This window comes from Ovis canadensis, chromosome 3, assembly GCF_042477335.2.
Source record: "Ovis canadensis isolate MfBH-ARS-UI-01 breed Bighorn chromosome 3, ARS-UI_OviCan_v2, whole genome shotgun sequence".
In the NCBI taxonomy this organism is placed as follows: Eukaryota; Metazoa; Chordata; class Mammalia; order Artiodactyla; family Bovidae; genus Ovis; species Ovis canadensis.
In genome coordinates this window covers 101,513,209-101,536,398 of record NC_091247.1, presented here as the reverse complement: position 1 = coordinate 101,536,398, position 23,190 = coordinate 101,513,209, and the positions used below count along the sequence as shown (strand labels likewise).

The 23,190-nt window shown below is 45.5% G+C and overlaps 1 protein-coding gene across 4 annotated transcripts in view; it reads right to left on the bottom strand.

Moving 5' to 3' along the window:
- AFF3 (ALF transcription elongation factor 3) overlaps nt 1-23,190 on the bottom strand; it is a 624,339-nt gene that overhangs the window by 466,621 nt on the left and 134,528 nt on the right. For all 4 annotated transcript variants that reach the window (XM_069583830.1, XM_069583832.1, XM_069583831.1 and 1 more), the window contains exons 3-5: nt 9,769-9,889; nt 8,421-8,733; nt 7,912-8,294 (exon numbers count right to left, since the gene is read on the bottom strand). In XM_069583830.1, the coding sequence (XP_069439931.1) occupies nt 7,912-8,294; nt 8,421-8,733; nt 9,769-9,889 (817 nt within the window). The remainder of the gene's footprint in view (nt 1-7,911; nt 8,295-8,420; nt 8,734-9,768; nt 9,890-23,190) is intronic.

The following is a 23,190-nucleotide window of genomic DNA, read 5'->3' as shown; positions in this document are numbered from 1 at the left end:
TACCGAAGGATGTATCTGGAAGATGACAAATAAACCTGGATGTGGATTATGTTTGTGTAAATTATGAAACGGTGGATTTCCATGAGTAACTGGAATAGGACTGTGACAGAAACACAGAATGACATCCAGAGGAAAAGGGCCGCGGGACATTCTGGGAATCTGCGCTCACTGGCGGGGGCCTCTAAGAACCCCTGTATCCTAGGCTCTTTCCAGTACATGAACACTTGATTCTCATGGCAGACAGTGTGAAGGTGTGGGCACTGCCCTGCACCCCCAGCACCCTCATTGCCCTGCTTGTTCCCACGTCTCACATCACGTGGCTGGAGACACGAAGAATCACGAACACAGCCCACCCCACGCCCTGCCCCCCAGCCAGGACTTCTGCTCATGGAAATCAGACAAAAGAGAACAGGCAGAAAGAGGCCAAGCCCATACACAGCACCCCTGGCAGAGGCCCGGCCTGCTTCGGCTTTGTTTCCAAGGCCGGCATATAGCTCCGTGGTTTATTTCACTTGGGCTGTGTTTACATACATCAGTAAATATGGTTCCCATTGCCCTTCGGCACAGCAGCTATAAATTACTTGTTGGAAGCATCAGCCTCCTTTCTTCCCATAAAAGGCTCGGCAGAAATGACTGGGGCCCCAAAGAGAGGAGGTCAGTGGTTGGAAGGGAGTGACTTCCTTCACCCACGTTCTTCCATTAATCAACTGATTCAACAAATATCTAACTGAGCCAGGCACTGTCAGGGGTGCCTCCATAAACAAAGCAGTCAAAACAAAACAGAAATCCTTGCCCTCACAAGGCACTCCAAGTCTAGTGAGCTTCATCCACCTCGTCTCAATTTCCAGATTCTGAGCTCTCAAACCATCTAGAGGTGAGCACATCAGAAAAGACACGTGAAGCAGCCGGACGTACTATGAACAAGTATAATAATAACTATAGCCGTTTTTGTTAGTGTGGATATCCTGAGTGTTTACCAGGTGCCCACCCCTGTTCTAAGCACTTACATCACTAACTTATCAAGCAGTCATAAAAATGCTATCAATGCGCACTATTGCATTCAACTGTGATCCTCACAGTTTTAAATTTTAGATGGAAATAGGGTCTTGGCAAAGGTAACTGAGTTAAAATGAGGCCATCTGGGCGGCCTCTAAGCCAAAGTGACTGATGGCCTTGCCAAAAGAAGAAAATGGGACAGACACAGGTAAAACAAGGAAAGACACCCTGAGAACACAGGAAGAGACTGCCATCTGCAAGTCAAGGGAAATAAGCCTGGAGCAACACCCACTTCCCAAGCCTCCAAGGAAACCAACTCTGTCGACACCTTGATTTCCGGCTTCCAGCCTCCAGAACTGTGAGACAATACATTTCTGCTGATCTAAGCTAACCAACTTGTGAAAGTGTCTGCTGGTCCTGAAGCCTGACCTGGGTCAGAACAGAAAACCACCGTGTCCCGGGGTGGCCGGCAGGCCACTGGTCCCCTGCGCAGCCCTGGATGGAGTGTGTAAACAGCAGGATCCTCCATGCGTGCATCCTACAGAGGTATCACTAATGCAGCTTCCTCACGTGGGTGAGTGATGCTGCCGCTCAGCTCAATTAAACACGCTGTTTAATACTCTGTGCCTAAAAAGAGATCTGTTTCAATAAGTCATTCTAAATATGTGCTCCCTGAACATTTTAATGTCTCTTCTCAGCCCCAGTCTTGTTGATTTTGCATTTCATGGAACTGGAAGTAAAACTCAAGAATGATGTGGTCCACGGCAGATAATAATAGCTCAGAAAAACCGAACACATAGACGGAGAAATTCCATGCCAGACTCAGTAATAAACTCTCAGGACAGGGCTAAGCGTTAAATAAGGGAGACTCGTGTCACTCAGGCTTTGCTTTATTAATCCAGGATAATCTCAGTCTTCACAACTGCAGTGACTTTTAACAAATAAACACAAAAGAAATTGCAGGATTTCATTTTTCTTTCTCCTCCCACCTCTTGTCATGGGCCCACTACACCTCCAACTCACACACAAGCAGAATCACTTTCAATAACACCCTCATTTCTATATTTTGCTAGCTTTTGTTGTTTCAGGGGCATTTAAAATGAGAATAATGTAGCCAGTAATTTTTGAATGCTTACCATGATATCACTGTGCTAAGCACATTACAGACTTTATCTCATCTACCCTCTGCTAACTCTGTCGAGCAGATATGATCATTCTCTCCACTCCACAAGAATGGAAACGGAGGGGAAGTTAAAGCCCTGGCTCCTGGTGACATGGCTAACAAGTGTCAGAACCAAGATGAAAACCTGGTCCTTGTGGGTGTCCAGAGACCTGGTCGTGTCACTGAGCCCCGTGCCAGCCCGGTGTGTCCAAAGGCCTGCACGTGATTTCTGCCCAAGAGAGGACGAAACACACAAGAAGAGGCTTTCCTCCCTGGACTGTGCAGGGCGGGGGAGATGCTGGACCACACAGCATCTTTTCAAGTGACTCCCAACTCCCAGGCTTCAGGCTGTCAGTCCCAGGTCTGGAGAAACACTCCCAAGGTTGCCATTTAAGGGAAAACAGACCCATCATCTGTCCAGATGATATCTGGGACAGGAAGCTTTATGGGGAAAGTAAAGTGGCTTGCCACCCCCCTCTACCTGTGTCCTGCCTGCAATGCCTCCATCACTGGAAGTAGCTTCCTACCTCATGGCTGGAAAACTCCATAATATGAATCTAGAGAAGCCAGAGGGGAAGGGGGGAGGGGAAAAGATACCTGTACCTTCTCCCAACAGGTCACATTTTAATATGCTTTCTCCACCACTTTCAATATAAGATTAGATCAACTGAAGTCATTTTAAAGTGACTGAGTGCTTTACCTTTCAGGGTAACGTAAGAATACCAAAACAGGCTGGCTGAACTTAAGAGTACCGAAAAGTACAGAAACATTTCCACTTGCCAGCCTTTGCTGTGACCTTCAGGACGACCCACCTGTAAGAAGGAGAACAAGCACTTTCGTCCCACCATATGTGAGATCAAATTTGTGAGTCTTCACTTCTGAGTCTAAGCAGTACCAGTGCTCTGAGACTTCCCGAGAGAAAAGAGGATGGAAGCAGCACAGAGTGTATCCATCGATGCCGTTGCTAAGCCACACTGTGGGAGGATGGAGGCTGTCGTGATAGGCAGGATGAGGCCAAAACAGAGTGGGACCACAGGCTGGCCACACACCCTCTTTCCATCAGGGAGCAATCAGAGAGCATCCTTTGATTTGAAAACATTAAGCAGCTCAAACGTAATTAAGAAATTTAGCCTGGTATGAATACGTAATGTACACACTGCTTTGCAGACGCCTTCTTCCTCCGACAGGCTGGTGCCGACTTTCATTTGGAAGAAATCCATTTTCATACAAAGGTAACCGAGAGTGACAGGATATAGGAAGCCTACCTCATTTATCTTCTGTGAACTTTAAAGAAAAAAATCAGTTAATTGCTTTTCTAGGAAGCTGTTTTATGAAATCACAGTGCTTTATCTTTCTGCTCTTATTTGTGGTATAAATGGTGATTTTAAAATGCCCATCATGAAAATGCTATGATTAATCAATACTTCTTAAGGGATTTAATGACTTCTTTTAAAAACAGAAATCTGATCAACCAAAAACGGTCAATGTGTTCTTGTAGATGAATTATCAACCACTAAGAAAACTCCAAACATACAGTCTACTAAATGATACTTAAATATAGGTGTCTCTTTCCCTGGGGAGGGGCAGTAGTCATGGGTTTCCTGACTTTGCAAACGCGTTCTTTTCCCAGCCACTCAAGCTCTCTGCAAGAGCAGTGTAAGTTACTGCCACTTATTAAATTAATAGCAAACAGAAAGTAAACTATGAATGTTTTAGAATGCCACCGCTGAAACTGTAGCATGCCAAACAAACTGATCTCATAGACTAAGGCTCATATTTTGGCTCCACTGCACTACAGACTAGTCTTTTTTATAGCACTGCCCAATTTTTGTTTTGCCTATAGCACCTAGGATAAAAATACATATTTTTTTAATTCTACCAACTAATAGGAAGCACATATGAAGCATATAATATGAAGCACACTAATATGAAGACTAATATGAAGCCCATTTTTCCAATCTGAAATTCACTTCTTATTTCAAATAGCAGTGTCTTATTAGCCCATGAGCCGAAGACAGGCACTGCGAAACTAATGAAGCATGAGCTTCAGGGGCTCTGGAGCCAAGGTTCCTCCCAAGGTCCCAAGAGGAGCTCCAACAAGGTGTTTTTGTGAATATTTCAAATGTGAAATATTTTCCTATTCTTTTTTTTTCCAAACAGGACCCCTAAGACAGTATAAATGTAGGTTTCACAATCTATATTTGCCCCCTCTAGGTTAACAGGGAATTACATGTTACATGTTAAGGGCAAAATACTAATTGTGTATGTGTGTGCGTGAGACAAAAAATAATTCACTTCCACCGGAAGAGTCAGTGTGCCCTGCCTTAGAGCACTCCAATACGCCTGCTTCAGCCATTCCTCAAGGCTCCTGGCTCCTGCCTCACAGGAGTCACCCTTCCAAGTGGCACCCCAGGGAGGGCTCACTTAATGAGGGGTAGCATCAGGAGTGAAAGTCTTGGCTATAACAACAAAAATATGTTTTTCATTAAACACAGAACTGAGCTGGGAACAGCCAGCCAAGAGGCAGGTGTATCAGTGAAGGAAGTCCCTTGAGGTCTCTCACTTCCACATCAAACTGCACTGAAATTTCTCTACACTAATTACCTATTATTGAAGATGAAAGAATGGTAACAAATAATTCGCCACGGCAGCAGATAGGGTGCACATGTTGGAAAGAATGAAGAATTTACCAAGTGTAAAATCAGACAAGAGAGATTCTCAAACTCTCAATTTTTAAAAACAACAAAGAATTTTTTCTACTCTAAGGATTACCAAGGTAAGGGAATTTTCCTAGGGCTAGAAGCCCAATTTTAAATTTAGTTTGGACTATAAGTGAGAGAAACGGCAAATTAAAAGTGAAGCGCTGGAGTCTCTTTAATTTCTTGGAGGCAGAGATCGTGTTTTAAATTTTTTTTTTTAATCTTTCACACCACATTCCACCTAGCTATTGATTTGCTTTTCTTATGAGGATCGGCCCTTCCCAGTACCATATGTATAATTATATTTTCACTTCCCTGGTTTTCATGTCATTTTTACCCAACGCTTCTTTTGAGTCTCCAAATTCTTCAGAGTGTCTTAAGTCTTGCTCTACAGCTAACATCTTGAAAAAGTGTAGTCAAGTAACACAAGGTCCCTTCAGGTCATCTCCTGTGTCAATTTTCCTAAGAAACATATGCTCTATCTCAGTGAAAATAACATCAGTACTACTGAAAGGACATTTCCATAGAGCTGGTATCTGTGTAAAAAAATACAAAGGCATTAACATTTATTAAATGGCTTGCCACTCTGTTTTATTCCTTCCAAAAAATAAAAGCAAATATACTTTCAAATCCAACTAGTTGATAAAATTCTTCAGTTTCTATTATGACTGTGCCTTCATAGAAATGTCTTATAAATATTGAATGATATGTCTACAAAGGGTATTTTTTAAACTCTTGAGGGTACTGTAAAGAAACAAACCAACCAACAAACTCTTTGAGCTTGAAGGACAGGAAGTGGAACATTCACTTATAGGAAACACCCTGCTGCCCATGGGAAAGAGTCATGTTATGATAATAGCAGACAGACCGAACACACAAGAGTCACATGATCCAAATTACCATGGTGTCCCTAATATGCAAAATTACCATAGTGTCCCTAATATGCAAAATGAACATATCGTCCCTAATATGTAAAGCTTTTTGCTAAAATAAAGACTGCATATACTCTCCCCCACCAAACAAACAAAAAACCCCATCAATTTTAACTTTGTTCTACAAACAACATTACCTCTTTTCCTCAATGCATGATTGACCTCTTTGAAATATACCTTGGAGAAAGTTCAATGTCATTCCATGTAGGGGGAATGAAACATTTCTCGTATAAAAAGTTCTCATTTCTCTCAGTCTGCATCTCTGTCTCAAGCATTTCCCTCTTTCTGTAATTACCAACACTTGCACAGGGTGTCATCCTCAATCTGGAGTCTGAGACAGGCATCACGGAAGCGTCCCCGTGAGCAAGGACATACCCAAAAGCCCAGTGAGAACTGGAGAGTTGTCCACATAAGGCTGTCCTGGTTGTCAGAAACAGACTTTCCACCAGAGCTTTACCAAGCTCACTAGGTTCCAAAGTAAATAAATTGGTACCCAATAAGTTTTAAGTTCCTTTGGTGCATAAAAAAAAAATCATTGTAACAAGGAATCACTGGGAATTAAAATTATGAAGCGATTCCTGTGATTATGGTCACCTCTGTTCAAAAATAAGTCAGCCTTCATTGGCTGGTACAGACCATTTATTTGACGAGGATAAACAAAATCAAAGAGCTGGATGAATTCAATTTTGTCAGCAGGTATCTAGGTACGTTTCCTACGAACGTTTAGAAGCATAAATGCTTACAGAAGTTACATTTTGCTTCCATTAATTCCTAATAAACACTTTTTTGGGATCCATCATAAATGAATAATCGAAAGAAGTCTTTGGTATGCATGTCACTTAATTTCCTCATGAGAACCTGTGCAAACATCTCAGAGTAATAGATGTGTCTTCTTTAAGGGGAATACATTGATCTCTCAGTAGGTACCTGGTGCTTTCTGAGATGAGAAATCAGAAATGCATAAAAGAGCTGATAGTGTCTCAGTCTTGTCAGACCCACGATGAAAAATGTCAAATCATCTATTTCATATGGTTACTAGATCAAGTTAAGATACAAAGAATATTCTGGCCATCACTGTTGTTCCATCTTTTGAAAAGAATATGTCAAAAAATAAAAAATAAAACTCCATGAAGAGTTCCTAAGTATAATGTTCTGGAGCTTACACTATATTTTAGTAAGTATGCCATATCACAGCAAAATAAACAAAAAAAACGTACAGTCATATTTCTTCATGTGATCTTGGCAACTGTCATCTATTTGGAATAGAATACGAGATGCGATTTTCTCAAACAGAACCTCATCTTCCACCCAGATTTACTGTTCAAGTGACTAGCTGCAGCCTCTTTGCTAACTCTGTGATTGGGATTTACTTGTTTTAAAGTCTAGTATTCCATATATTCATCCTAAATTTTTTGTAATGCAATGGAAAAAGCATTTTAGAGTAAACTCAACATGCAAACCAGAAGATCCTGAACTAAAAGATTTCACTCTCTTCATATACCCAGCATCATTTTCATAGGACAAGGGGAATTCTCTCTTAACATCAATGAATCCAGATCTCAGATATTATAATATGGATAGGACACCTGAAACTTTTGAATCATCACCATGTTCAATACTGAATCACTTAACAATTATTTTAGAAGACATGATGAGGCCTACCTTGTGAAGCTTTTCCTGGAACATTTTAAAACTGTCAAAAATGTTGAATTTCTGAACTCTTTTACATACAAATTAACCTCTTTACATACTAAAAGCTTTGACATACTTTTTTCCAGTGTACAAAATCTCTGACAATACTGCTTTGTTACACACACACACACACACACACACACACACACACAAATCCCTTGAACTATATTACTTTAAGGTATTCCTTCCTGAACGAGCAGACACATCACAGCTGCACATGCTGGTACTTAAAAATATTCTTATTATAATCAATTTGAGATTTTAAGAGTCATTATGGCTGCATATACCCTTCTGTATTGATGGCTACAAATTCCACCATGTGACATTAGTCACACATCGAAATAAACAAACAGGGAGTGAAACTCAGAACTGTCAGATCATCACTCGGAACAACTCAGATGCAGGTACGTGGTGTGGAGAAAAGACTCACCTCTCCTTGTTTGGGGATGCTGAACTTGGAGAGCTTGGCCTTGGCTCTGGCTGACTCTGACTTGGTGGCCGGGACGCCTCTGTACAAGCAGTGCACGCCAGTCTCTGCAGACGACTTTAGCTTTGGAGACTCATCGGGCGCCTGATCCTGGCCATCCATGGGCCGCACGTAGGCGGTAGGCTTCTGCTGGACAAGGCTGGGTTTCGAAGCCAGGGAGGGAGGAAAGTTCTGCACGCAGTGGCCACTGCCGCTGTGCTTGGCTCCCATAGCAGGGGGCCTGTCCTGGGTCTGAAGACCCACCTCGACGTTGCACACCTGTTTGGTCCGCGGCTGCTGTCTGCCGACGCCGTCGCCAAGCAAGGTCCTGAGAGTGCCCTGTTGTGCTGAGTTGGAAGAAGAAGAGGAGGAAGATGAGGAGAAGGGGCTTGACACACTGGGGCTGGGGTTTTTACTATGATTTTCTGGGTGAGCAGATCTGTTCAGATCAAGCGTTCTGTGTCCGTGCTTACTTGCTCTCTGTTGGCCATCGGACGGCGGGTGCCCAGCCTTCTGCCAGCCCATGGTGCCCCGCTTACTCTGCTGCCCGGGGACGGCTGCTGGGGCAGAGGACGTCGTGCTGCAGATGGATGCTGGCTGAGTCTGGGCTCTTGAATCTGCCACAAAATGTTCATCAATCTTGGTCACGGGAGCCTGAGGAACCCCGGGTTTGGGAACCCCCACAAGATGACTCTGGTTCGATCGATCCGTGAGAAAGTCTTTCATCTCATCGTAATTGCCTAAAGTGTTCTGGAGCCGGTTGGAGAGCTCATCCCCCTTGTTAGTCTAGAGAGAGAACACAACACCCACACTTCTGTTAGAGATCACGGAAACACAGGGGGACGATGGAAGGGGAGGCACCCTTATCACTGAAAGAGAAAGACCCGCCTCATTCAGAACGAGAGCAGGAAGATTCGATCAGACTCAGTGTTTCTGAAGACATCTGTGTACTCTCAGCATCTCACCAGAGCTGGACCACTGCTACCGGCCTCAGCACGCACGAGTGAAGCGTCTCTCCTTGGTCTTGCGCGGCAGCCAAGGAGACCAGGAAATTTACTATCGCCACGTCACCAAATGGTCTGGACTAAGGCTTTCCTTAGGAGTGGATTTCCTTTTCCTTTCTTTTTTTCATTCCACTGTAAGTTTTCCTGATTTGGCTCAAATTGTTTTGCTTCCAATGTCTAAAGAATTATTCTCATCAGAAACCCAGAGGGACAGAGAGTACAGCGCCGTGTCCATCACCCCGCCAGCAGTCCCGGGGCAGCAGGCTAAGGGGGCACCGTGGCACTCAATCTGCCCTAAGCCCCTGGCCTGAACTATGCTCACTTCAAGCAGCCTGAGAAATGAGTGAAATCTGGGAAGAGAATTTCATTTTGGAAGCGAGGTTATATTTCTGGCCTTCAGCAGCAATAAGAAACAATCCAACAACTCTTTTCTCACGAACCACATCAAGTACCCTGCTCCTAGGATAAGCTACGTGTGACAAAGACGGAAACCAACCTCTTTTTAGTGTTTGCTTCCCAACAGTTTAGAAAACATAACAAACAGCCCTGACTTTGCAAATCAGTGCAGAGATGAAGTCAGTTATGGATAAAAACCACAGCATGCAGACATCCACCTTCAATAAAAGTTGTATTTCACTGAGGGACCAGCCAGCAAAGACATGTGAAAGAGACACCAAAATTCGTGGGGGGGGACCCCATATTTAGGGGTTGAGCTGTCTCAAGTTGTGTTGGCCAGCTCCTGTAGTCAAAACTGCCATCCCATGGGGTTAAGCAAGAGGAAAGAGGGGCTAAAGAAGAACACATGAAAACCATCTACCTTGTAGGGTTCACTAAACAGGGAGTAACTCGAATTAAACGCGCCATCGTCCTGCTGAGTTTCCTGGTTTCTTCTTTCTCGTTCTTTCCTCCGTAACACGTTTCTATCTGGTTCGTAGACACTGCATAAGGGAAAAAGGAAAGAGGATAACCATACACACAAATTAAATGTAATGCCCAACGTAACAGTCACCTGAGTGCGGAGGTCTGGTTGTCGGGGAAATGGTGATGGTGAAGGGGAGCAGGGACCCGATGAAAGCCAGTCTAATCAAGCAGTGCAGCAAGGGTGTTTTAGAATTCCATTCTTCAGGAGGGAAAGAAATCTTCAGGACAAGTTGCAACCAGTACTAGACCTCTCTCCTAATACGTGAAAGAGGGAGTACCTACACATCTTTGACAGGAGAAGACTGAAAATAACCTTAAAGCAGATGGTAATTACAGCAATGTGTAAATAGAAATTATGAGTGTATTTCCTCTTATGACATAGCCCCAGAATGTTATATGGGAATGTGTCTGCTCTTTTCTTTCTCCCCCGCCTTTTTTTTTGCACGGCTGTGTTTCTGTAGTGATTCTTTCATTAACTAGATCCCCAAAGAGCTGTTAAAACGCCATGCTGCAGTGGTTTTCACGGTTATGAGCCTTCTTCTGATCTCTGCTAATCAGTCAAGTCGTCAAACCCCTCCCGAATCCATCCTTCCTTCTGATATATTTGACACGATCACTCTTCCTCACCATGAAAAATGTGCCAAGAGGAAGGGATGCAGGCAACGACAGAGAGGACGGAAATTGAATCATGGTGTGTCATCAAGGAACTCGGGCTTTTTTGTGCAAGAAAATTAATATCTATTCCCTCAAGATGTAATTACGAAGTGACCAGAAACCTGATAACTAGAAGGACTAAGGGAAAAAAATAGTGTTCCTTCCTCTTAGTAAGGGGAAAATAAAGGGGCTAATTCAACTAATAATAAGGAAGTGACTCGTTAAGTGATGGAAGGAAATAGACTTGTTTTTTCAGCTCAGTAGACAGAAAAATCTAGCCCCCGTGTAGACAACAGAACTACCTATTGTAAGGCACTGCCATGCCCTCCAAACGAGCGCTGTGTCCCTTTCCAGCAGGCAGTTTAAGGGACCTTGTCGTCATTTTGCTCAGACCTCCCTCTCAGTCTAGGAGACAGAGGCTGGAGTTGGGAGCCAGGGTGACCACCTCCTGACCGTGATCCTGCCGTAAACCAGTGATGTGATGACGAAAAAGCCTGCCATCGCTCTCTCTGCAGCCCTCATTATAAAACCGTACCCTCATGGTACTGTCACAAGGTTTGAACGTGAAGGAAATCTCCAAAGAGGGCTTTGTAATAGCTTCGGGTGCCCAAAATCCAATGTACTGCTATCAAATGTTGTTATAATGAGAGGATTCGAGGGTTCAAAGAAACTTAAAAAAAAAGTGAGGTTTGGGGTATTTTCTTAGCTAAACTGCTATCTCAAGTAAAAGAGCATATGCATGTCATGTTGCTGTAAAGGATGCAAATAAAACGATCATAAAATAAATATTGCTTATCCTCCCAGCTCTGCCCGTGAGACCAGGATGTATTTTAAATTCACTGTCAGAGGGGTGATGTTCAATGTGCTTCTGGCAAGACTTCGAGAGCACCTAAGGCATTTCATTTAAATTTCAGATCAGGGAAGGTTAAAATACCCAGAACATGTAGCCTATTAGCATTTTAATTCATCCTTAGTACATTACCCAAAGTTATTCGGTTTGGGAGTCCAAGAAGTGACCTTCGCGTAAGGGAGGCTGGAACCCTAGTCTTTCCCACCGTGAGGCTCACCACTCCAACCCTATCGTTCCTGGGAACTCCCCAGGGTGGCTTTGGTGACAGTGAGTGGCATAAGGGAGGCACGAGATGGGAATGACACTGATTCACAGAACCAGGAGAGAGAACGATTGTCCTGCCCAGAACGCAGACACCTGGGCCTGACTTTTGTGAACATACCGTGGAATTCTGCTGGAGGCTGCTCTGGGAACAATAGCTCATGCTATGGATGGGCACGAGGTGGGCTGGAGGCCAAAAGAGGCACTGCAGCTTTACACTGAACTGGCTCATTTCCGGACCAGCACCAACACTCAGAAACACAAGCCTGCATCACATGCACACACCCATGGGTGAAGCACCTACTGTGTACCCCCATGCACAGAGATCTCCACAAACATGCTTGCTGTCTTCAGCCAACTCAGGCTAACCAAACACACAAGACTGGGGGGATGCATGAAGTGGACTGATGTAACACAGAGCAGGCAGGTGGTCATTCAGGATGATTCCCCGGGCTTCTGAGAAGCCCCCATACCCAGTATGATACCTCCTGCATCTGCTGGCTGATGACTGAAACTCCACAACTAGAGAGTCATTCCTCTGGTTTAGGATGTCTTCACCCCTGAAAGAAATGCAGACACCACAAGGAGGGAAAACACTTTACACCTGATCAGCCCTCGGCGCTTAAGTGTGCATGCGTTTGTTAGCCTTTCCCCAGAGGTCAGGGGGAAAGGACACCGGACATCACGGTCCAAGGGGAGTCCAAACAGGACTTGTGATGCAATGAGAAGGTCAGGGACAGTGTAGAGTATAGCAATGAAGATACAGAAGTTACATTTCAAGGGACTTGCCTGGCGGTCCAACGGTTAAGAATCCGCCTGGCAAGGCAGGGGACTCGGATTTGATCCCTGGTTGGTGAACTAAGGTCCCACATGCCACAGAGCAAGTAAGCCCATGTGCCACAACCAGAGGGTCCACACGCCGCCACGAAAGGTCCCACGCGGCGCAATGACGATCCCGTGTGCTGCAACTAAGACCCGACGCAGCTGGATAACTAAGTATTTTTTTAAAAAATTCCTAGAAGGGGGATTTGATGTTTGGCTAGCATAAAAAATGCTGGAGAGGGTGTGGAGAAAAGGGAACCCTCTTACACCGTTGGTGGGAATACAAACTAGTACAGCCACTATGGAGAACGGTATGGAGATTCCTTAAAAAACTGCAAATAGAACTGCCTTATGACCCAGCAATCCCACTGCTGGGCATACACACTGAGGAAACCAGAACTGAAAGAGACACATGTACCCAATGTTCATCGCAGCACTGTTTACAATAGCCAGGACATGGAAACAACCTAGATGTCCATCAGCAGACGAATGGGTAAGAAAGTTGTGGTACATATACACAATGGAGTATTACTCAGCCATTAAAAAGAATACATTTGAATCAGTTCTAATGAAGTGGATGAAACTGGAGCCGATTATACAGAGTGAAGTAAGCCAGAAAGAAAAACACCAATACAGTATACTAACACATATATATGGAATTTAGAAAGATGGTAAGGATAACCCTGTATGTGAGACAGCAAAAGAGACACAGATGTATAGAACGGACTTTTGGACTCTGTGGGAGAGGGAGAGGGTGGGATGTTTTGGGAGAATGGCATTGAAACATGTATATTATGTGTGAAACGGATTGCCAGTCCAGGTTCGATGCATGATATTGGATGCTCAGGGCTGGTACACTGGGATGACCCAGAGGGATGGGATGGGGAGGGAGGAGGGAGGGGGGTTCAGGATGGGGAACACATGTACACCCATGGCTGATTCACGTCAACGTATGGCAAAACCACTATAGTATTATAAAGTAATTAGCCTCCAAAAAATTAATTAATTAATTTAAAAAAATTCCTAGAAGGGGGATTTGATGTTTGGCTAGCATTAAAAAAAAAAAAGACACTTAAAAAAAATTTAACCCTACCTATTCTGCAGTGTGATGGACATTTAAGAAAAAGGCATTAAAGGGACTTCTCTAGCGGCCCAGCGGCTAAGACTCTGCACTCCCGGAGCCCAGGTTCAATCCCTGGTCTGGGAACTAGGTCTTGCATGCCACAATGAAGAGTCTGCATGCCGAAACTAAAGATGCAGCAAAATCAATTAATATTTTTAAAAAATAAAAAGGCATTAGGATACAAGCCACATTGACGAAGCAGGTATCCGACTGGCTGCATTTCTGGGGTCAAGGATCACTCCCAAATATGGAGAAGAGGGAGGTAAGGCACCGTACTCCTCCTTAGGCAGACCCGCCTTGTTCCCAAACACCGTGAAGCATAAAGATAACCAAATACACTCACAGATGCAGACTGCCACCGGCTCACGGTCTCTAACGAGGTCCCGCAGGCATTCCCAGCCTCTGGCTTTCTTACAAGGAGGACTGAATACCCTCAGGACCTCCTCCACATACGCCACTAACACAAATGCACTGGCTGCCTTTCGTGGGACACCATGACGTACCCTCCACACCATCAGATGAAACCGGAATGACCCAAGATGACACCTCCCCCTCCCCAAGAGGCGGGCGATGGAAGCCTCACAAGGGAGGCAATCCTTGTTGGCTGCCTTCCCTCGGGTTTCTCTTCTCCACCTGGGGAGGGAAGCACTGCTTTCACTGATCATTCAGCATCTCCTCCCAGGAACCCACCTCCTCCTCCCTTATCCTGAACACAACCCACTCGTCACCGACAGAGAGCAGAAGTCACGGGAACAGAAAGTCTGGAGTTGGCAGCCCTCCCCTCTCCCTAAGCATCTGAACTTTTCTCTCTTCTACTGACACTCAGTGTGCTGACTCACAGACAGCACCTTCCCAATGGTGAGTCTTCTATTCCTCTAACCACAAGTCTGGGAAGGTTCTCGCAACCCCGGAGAGCACATTTCTCTTGATGTCACACCATTAAAATTCAGCCCTCTTCCCCACTCTGCCATCCAGCAACACTAGGGTCAGGCCATTTGCTTTTCAAGCAAGGGAACCTTCCTCTCACGTACCAAAAGTCAGGTCAGCTTCCCTGGGGATAGTCACAGAGAATTTTGATTCTTGGTGTGTCAATATAGAAACTCGGTAAGAAGAGCCTCATGGTATGTGTTACGTCTCTTTGTTACCAGCAGATAGTAAAATCCTCTATCATCTGTAAGGTGGTTTCTTATTTCTCTGACATTTACAAGAATTGTACTCCTCAAATGTATGTCACCAAATGTATTTATTTATTTTGCATGAAAGTAAAGGCAGTCAAGTGCTATGATACTATTTACTACTTATTACAAATGTATATCATTCCCACAAAATGAAGCTTTTTAATCTTCTTCTAAAAGACTTACTTATTAAACAGTCAGTGAAAAATGCTGTTAAAAACATATCTGATAATTTCCCATATATTTGTTTTTAATCTATAAATCGAAGGATTTTTGTGGGGCTCTGGTCAACGCCAATTGTGCTGCTTAAGGAGGAAAAGATGCCCCAATATGACATTATCAGTTCCAAAATTAATGTATTCTCGATTACGCGGTGACAGCATGGAACTAAGAGGCAGTAATACCTTTGAGCCTCAGGCTTCTACCTTCCGCTGAGCTCAAAGCATTTCACATATATATCCTTTCATCCTTACAGTGTCCCTTGGAGGAAGACAGGGATGGAAGATATTCCTGAGTCCACTCTTTTAAAGATGGAGGAACTCAGGATAAGAGTTTGAATGTCTAAACAGTGTCATGGAGAAGGCACCATGCGGAAGAACCTATGTCCATAGTACTTTCTTCATGTCCATCCAGGGAAGGGGACCTACCTAAGAACCCAGAAGTGGTCACGTTTCCCACATCCCGGCGTCTGCAAGCCCAGGGTCAAGCAGTTGTGAACATAAGCAGCCGCAAAGCAAAGCAGGGCAAGCGAAACAAAGGGAAGCTATTTCCTCCTTCAGACAGTAGTTAAAGGACTCCTTCTGGGCAGAGAATATTGACATCCTGTGATTGGGGCACTTGAGAAGGAGCCAGGATCGCTTCCTGCAAGAGATCTCCTCCGAGCTGGGTCTTAAAGGAGCAGATGGAAGAGAGGGAAGGGAAGAGGAAGGACCAGGAAGTAGAAGACCCACAAATAATGAGAAAGTGACCTTTGACAGTATTTGGAGGAGGTGACATTTGCCTTTACCACACCATCTTTAACCAGATGGAATTCCACATCCAAAGTTTTGTTTATTTGCTTTGCTCCATTGCTAAAGCCACCTCACCCGAAATAAGTTTATTTGATCTCTTCCTGAAACCGGGCCTGGTTGGGAGTGAATAAGTGAAGCGTGGGTGCAGGGGAGAATGAATGAGCACCCAGACTCACTAGCCCTTTCTTTACAGTTTGCATCAGGGCCTCCCTTGACCAGCTGGACCACAGAGGAGACAGTCTTATCTGTCTGAGGATGTGGACAGTCCTGGAATATGGGGCTAACCAGCCCCCAGGGGGTGGGCTGGAGCCACAGGGTCAACAGGAAGAAGAGGCACCAAGCAAAGGGGGAAGGATGTTCCACAGACACGCTCCTGCTCTGCAGGGCAGCAACATCAGCAACTGTGTGTAATTAAGGAAATGAAATCAAGCTCCAAAATTATAACAATTGGTTTAAATTTAATGAGTCTAATTAACAGCTCTTGTTATTTATAAAACAAATACTAAAATATCAGTAATCCTTCCTTAAATCAGAGAAAAGCAAGGTTGTTGAAGTTTACTTGCAAAATCCTTTCTTAGTCTGCAGTCAGAGCTGGTGGCTGCTGCGGCTTCTGTTAAGTCACTTCAGTCGTGTCCGACTCTGTGCGACCCCATAGATGGCAGCCCACCAGGCTCCACCGTCCCTGGGATTCTCCAGGCAAGAACACTGGAGTGGGTTGCCATTTCCTTCTCCAATGCATGAAAGTGAAAAGTGAAAGTGAAGTCGCTCAGTCGTGTCCGACTCTTCGCAACCCCATGGACTGTAGCCCACCAGGCTCCTCCGTCCATGGGATTTTGCAGGCAAGAGTACTGGAGTGGGGTGCCACTGCCTTCTCCGAGAGCTGGTGGACTGAAGGGCAGAAAGGTGGTCAGGGAATGGGTAAGTGATAGAGGCGAGTCAGGCAGAAAAGATGTGGCTGGAGACAGAGAAGGGTAAGGAAGCAAGGATCCTCCCAAAAGGGGTACAGGAAGGCCCTGAGTTGTTGTAGCTGCTGTGGTGTTGGTGGTGTTGATGGTGACTCTGACAGGTGTGACTGTAATGGTGATGATTGTGATGATGGTGACTGTGACGGTGGCTATGGTGACGGTGGTGACGGTGGTGATGGTGATGATGGTGGTGATGGTGGTGGTGATGGTATGGATGGTGATTGGTCATGATGATGGTGACGGTGGTGACGGTGGTGATGGTGATGATGATGGTGGTGATGGTATGGATGGTGATTGATCATGATGATGGTGACGGTGGTGACAGTGGTGATGGTGACGGTGGTGGTGGTGATGGTATGGATGGTGATTGATCATGATGATGGTGACCGTGGTGACAGTGGTGATGGTGATGACGGTGGTGGTGATGGTATGGATGGTGATTGATCATGATGATGGTGACGGTGGTGACAGTGGTGATGGTGACGGTGGTGGTGGTGATGGTATGGATGGTGATTGATCACGATGATGGTGACGGTGGTGACAGTGGTGATGGTGATGACGGTGGTGGTGATGGTATGGATGGTGATTGATCATGATGATGGTGACGGTGGTGACGGTGGTGATGGTGATGATGGTGCTGGTGATGGTATGGATGGTGATTGATCACGATGATGGTGACGGTGGTGACGGTGGTGATGGTGATGATGGTGGTGGTGATGGTATGGATGGTGATTGGTCATGATGATGGTGACGGTGGTGACGGTGGTGATGGTGGTGATGGTGGTGGTGATGGTATGGATGGTGATTGGTCATGATGATGGTGACGGTGGTGACGGTGGTGATGGTGATGATGGTGGTGGTGATGGTATGGATGGTGATTGGTCACGATGATGGTGACGGTGGTGATGGTGGTGATGGTGGTGGTGATGGTATGGATGGTGATTGGTCATGATGATGGTGACGGTGGTGATGGTGGTGATGGTGGTGGTGATGGTATGGATGGTGATTGGTCATGATGATGGTGACGGTGGTGACGGTGGTGATGGTGATGATGATGGTGGTGATGGTATGGATGGTGATTGGTCATGATGATGGTGACGGTGGTGACAGTGGTGATGGTGACGGTGGTGGTGGTGATGGTATGGATGGTGATTGATCATGATGATGGTGATGGTGGTGACGATGGTGGTGGTGATGGTGGTGGTGATGGTATGGATGGTGATTGGTCATGATGATGGTGACGGTGGTGACAGTGGTGATGGTGATGACGGTGGTGGTGATGGTATGGATGGTGATTGATCACGATGATGGTGACGGTGGTGACGGTGGTGATGGTGATGATGGTGGTGGTGATGGTATGGATGGTGATTGGTCATGATGATGGTGACGGTGGTGACGGTGGTGATGGTGATGATGGTGGTGGTGATGGTATGGATGGTGATTGGTCATGATGATGGTGACGGTGGTGACGGTGGTGATGGTGACGATGGTGGTGGTGATGGTATGGATGGTGATTGGTCATGATGATGGTGACCGTGGTGATAGTGGTGATGGTGATGATGGTGGTGATGGTATGGATGGTGATTGATCATGATGATGGTGACCGTGGTGATAGTGGTGATGGTGATGATGGTGGTGATGGTATGGATGGTGATTGATCATGATGATGGTGACGGTGGTGACAGTGGTGATGGTGATGATGGTGGTGGTGATGGTATGGATGGTGATTGGTCATGATGATGGTGACGGTGGTGACAGTGGTGATGGTGATGATGGTGGTGGTGATGGTATGGATGGTGATTGGTCATGATGATGGTGACGGTGGTGACGGTGGTGATGGTGACGATGATGGTGGTGATGGTATGGATGGTGATTGATCATGATGATGGTGATGGTGGTGATGGTGGTGATGGTGGTGATGATGGTGGTGGTGATGGTATGGATGGTGATTGATCATGATGATGGTGACCGTGGTGATAGTGGTGATGGTGATGATGGTGGTGATGGTATGGATGGTGATTGATCATGATGATGGTGACGGTGGTGACAGTGGTGATGATGGTGACGGTGGTGACAGTGGTGATGATGGTGATGGTGGTGATAGTGGTGACGGTGATGATTGTGATGGTGGTGATGGTATGGATGGTGATTGATCATGATGATGGTGACCGTGGTGATAGTGGTGACGGTGATGATGATGGTGGTGGTGATGGTATGGATGGTGATTGATCATGATGATGGTGACCGTGGTGATAGTGGTGATGGTGATGATGATGGTGGTGGTGATGGTATGGATGGTGATTGATCATGATGATGGTGATGGTGGTGATAGTGGTGATGGTGGTGGTGGTGGTGGTGGTGGTGGTATGGATGGTGATTGATCACGATGATGGTGACGGTGGTGACAGTGGTGATGATGGTGACCGTGGTGATAGTGGTGATGGTGATGATGATGGTGGTGGTGATGGTATGGATGGTGATTGATCATGATGATGGTGATGGTGGTGATAGTGGTGACGGTGATGATTGTGATGGTGGTGATGGTATGGATGGTGATTGATCATGATGATGGTGACCGTGGTGATAGTGGTGACGGTGATGATGATGGCGGTGGTGATGGTATGGATGGTGATTGATGGTGATGATGGTGACGGTGGTGACAGTGGTGACGGTGATGATGATGGTGGTGGTGATGGTACGGATGGTGATTGATCATGATGATGGTGACCGTGGTGATAGTGGTTACGGTGATGATGATGGCGGTGGTGATGGTATGGATGGTGATTGATGGTGATGATGGTGACGGTGGTGATGGTGGTGATAGTGGTGATGATGGTGGTGGTGATGGTATGGATGGTGATTGACCACGATGATGGTGATGGTGGTGATAGTGGTGATGGTGGTGATGGTATGGATGGTGATGATGGTGACTGTGGTGATAGTGGTGACGGTGATGATTGTGATGGTGGTGATGGTATAGATGGTGATATTGGTGACGGTGGTGATAGTGGTGATGGTGACGATGGTGGTGGTGGTGATGGTATGGATGGTGATTGATCACGATGATGGTGATGGTGGTGGTGATGGTGATGATGGTGACTATGATGGTAACAGTGGTGACAGAGACTATGATGGTGATGACTGTGATGCTGATGAAAGTGGTGGTAGTGATGGTGGTGACTCTGATGGTGATGATCATGATGGTGGTGAAGGTGACTGATGGGGATGGGGATGGTGATGGCAATGATAGTGGTGACTGCAAGGTGATGGTGGAGATAGCAGTGATGGAAGTAACTGTGATGGTGATGATGGTGGTGACTGATGGTGATGACTGAGATGGTGGCAGTAGGCGGGGGTGGTGATTAAAGACCTGCTGGGGAATGAGGACTGGCCAACAGTGCATACTATGAATGCTTAACCCTGAAGCACACTCCTATGACCCTTCTCACTAATACTGGGCTTTTCACTTTGAGTCACTGAATCCCAGTTCCTATGCCTGTTCACCCTATTTTCCCCCTACAGTTCGATGCCTGGCTCACCATGAGCTCTGTAACTACAAGCGTCAACCCCACGATTATTTCCACCATGGACATTTTGAAAAGGTGAGCCCAACCTTACCTGTGTGTCTCTGACCACAAAGGCTGTCTCAGTCTTAATTCAATCTTGGAACTCTGAGAAAATTTACAGATCTCTGCCTTAGGGCTGCCAGCCTGTTCTATGAGAAGGGGAAGAGAACTGGAGCTAGTCTGTGCCATAATCTCTTCTGCACCACAGCTTTTGTGAAACTAGAAAATGGATTTGGGAGAATGACATTCTAACATGTATACTATCATGTGAATTGAATCGCCAGTCTATGTCTGACGCAGGATGCAGTATGCTTGGGGCTGGTGCATGGGGATGACCCAGAAAGATGTTATGGGGAGGGAGATGGGAGGGAGGTTCATGTTTGGGAATGCATGTAAGAATTAAAGATTTTAAAATTAAAAAAAAAAAGTAAATAAGGTACAAAATGTAAAAAAAAAAATAAAAATTAAAAAAAAAAAAAAGAAAAGAAACTAACAGACACCCACGGAAAAATTTAGCCAGTAAATATTTCAACAAAAACTAGCCTTTTGGGATGACCTGTACCATCATCTCAGACCCATTAGGCCCAGATTAAATTTTGCTAATACCAATTTCCCTTTATTACTCTACGCAGCCACTGTAGGAAGGACTTCACATGCATTATTTCATTTCATAGTCTTTAGAACCCCAAGAGAATTCTCCATCCACCCACGAAGAAACGAGAGGCTCAATACCCATAGCCAGCGAGCGACAATGCCTGGGTCTGAAGCCAGGCAGTCTGGCACCAGAGACTGACTTCTTGACTCAGCTTGCGTGGCTCCCCAGGGAACTTACTCACTGACAGACTTTGACAAATGGTGCCCCCATCTTTTGTTAGTAAATGTCAGGCAGAAGGGTGTTCATTTTCAGATCGTGACAATTTCAGTTCATTCTTCCAAGATCTGTTAAGCCCCCCTTGGTGGATATGCGTGAATCATAAGAATTCTTCTAAAGCCTATAAAATAGAACTGGGATAAGCAATTCAAACGAGTCAGCACAGGCAATTAACTAATACTCCAGCTGATGAATTCTGTACAGCGAGCTCCTTAAGAATTACAGAATACCACAGTGACTGTGTTTTATAATAGGGCTAGCAGGGCCGGGTCACTGCTGCAGGATGGGCCTGGACACTGACTGTTTCCCAGCTACTTACTGAATCCTGACTCCATTTCTTTCTTTTTTTTTTTTTTTTCCGGTGGAAATGATGACTGCTCCAAATCTCTCTCGTAAACACGCTCCAGTGAGTGTTCAGAGAGATGGCAGATAAATGACAGCTTTGCATAGCCAAGGGTTAAACGCTTTTCCCGAGGGATGCTCAGTCTTGGTGCCACGAGAGCGAGTGTCAGGTTCTAATGGAATTGTTCCATGATAAACCACCGGGCTGGATGACAAGCAGCTTTCAAAGAGGCTCTCCGTATAGTATCCACACCCCAAGTTAATTTGAGTTTCTTAACAGGACCTCTTTGCTTTATAATATAAAAGTGCCTTGGGATGAAGCAATTACACTGATTTACCATCTTCTCCTTGGTAGACTATAAAGACACGGCAGAGCCTCGCAAAAGCCGTAACTTAACCAAATGAGGCCCACCTGCAAAGCCCCTACTATGCCATTTCAAAGAGTCCACTGCAGCCCGAGGCACAGAGCTGGCATCCATCACAGCTGCCCATGGTGAGCAGGATGCCTACTCCTAGGGCTTCTCATGTTAGAGCCCATAAATTACTCTTCCTTCACCAAATGCTCAGTTAAATTTCATTTTCACTTTACAGCATCAGTTGCTAAACTTCAGCTCCGAGGGATTTTAAAGCCATTCCCAGGGAGGGTTCTATCTCGCAGCCTCTTGTAATCAGGATGCTCTCCCAAACAACCCCTGTGTGACCACTGAAGCTCATGGGCCAGGGTGCCCATGTGGCAGGGCAGAAGAGTGACTGGAGTGCCTCATCTAACTTCCTGATGTTTTTCAACAGATCAGGCACCCGGACAAGGAAAGCTCTGGGACCTCAAACATCAACCATTAAGGAATGGATCACATTCTTCCTAAACACAGCTCTTCATCTCTGCTTCTGCCCAGAAACAGGATTGAGATAAGCACCGACCTGCTGACATGGACCCTAGAGGAGGAAATGGCAACCTGCTCCAGTATTCTTGCCTAGAAAATCCCATGGACAGAGGAGCCTGGCCGGCTAAAGTCAGGGAGTCACAAAGAGTCAGACTCAACTGAGCATGCATGCATGCTGACACGAATATTCTGAGGATGAGGAACGGTCAACGTGGGCTACTGCAGTGTGAGGCTCAGAACTAACCCTGGGCTAGGGTGACAACACACAGAGCTCCCACTGTGCACACGTGGAGTTAAAGGAAAATGGGGGCTGATGTATGTGCATGGCCATGTGTAAAACAAACAGCTGGTGAGAAGCTGCTGTATAACAGGGAGCTCAGCTCAGTGCTCTGCGATGACCTAGCGGGGTGGGATGGGGGGTAGGGTGGAGACAAGAAGGGGGGATGTGTATACTTATAGCCTTGGAGTACGGAATGAACCAGGGCAAAGGCTAACAGAGTTTGGCCAAGACAACGCACTGGTCATACCAAACACCCTCTTCCAACAACACAAGAGAACACTCTACACATGAACATCACCAGATGGTCAACACTGAAATCAGATTGATTATATTCTTTGCAGCCAAAGATGGAGAAGCTCTATACAGTCAGCAAAAACAAGACTAGGAGCTGACTGTGGCTCAGATCATGAACTCCTTATTGCCAAATTCAGACTTAAATTGAAGAAAGTAGGGAAAACCACTAGACCATTCAGGTATGACCTAAATCAAATCCCTTATGATTATACAGTGGAAGTGAG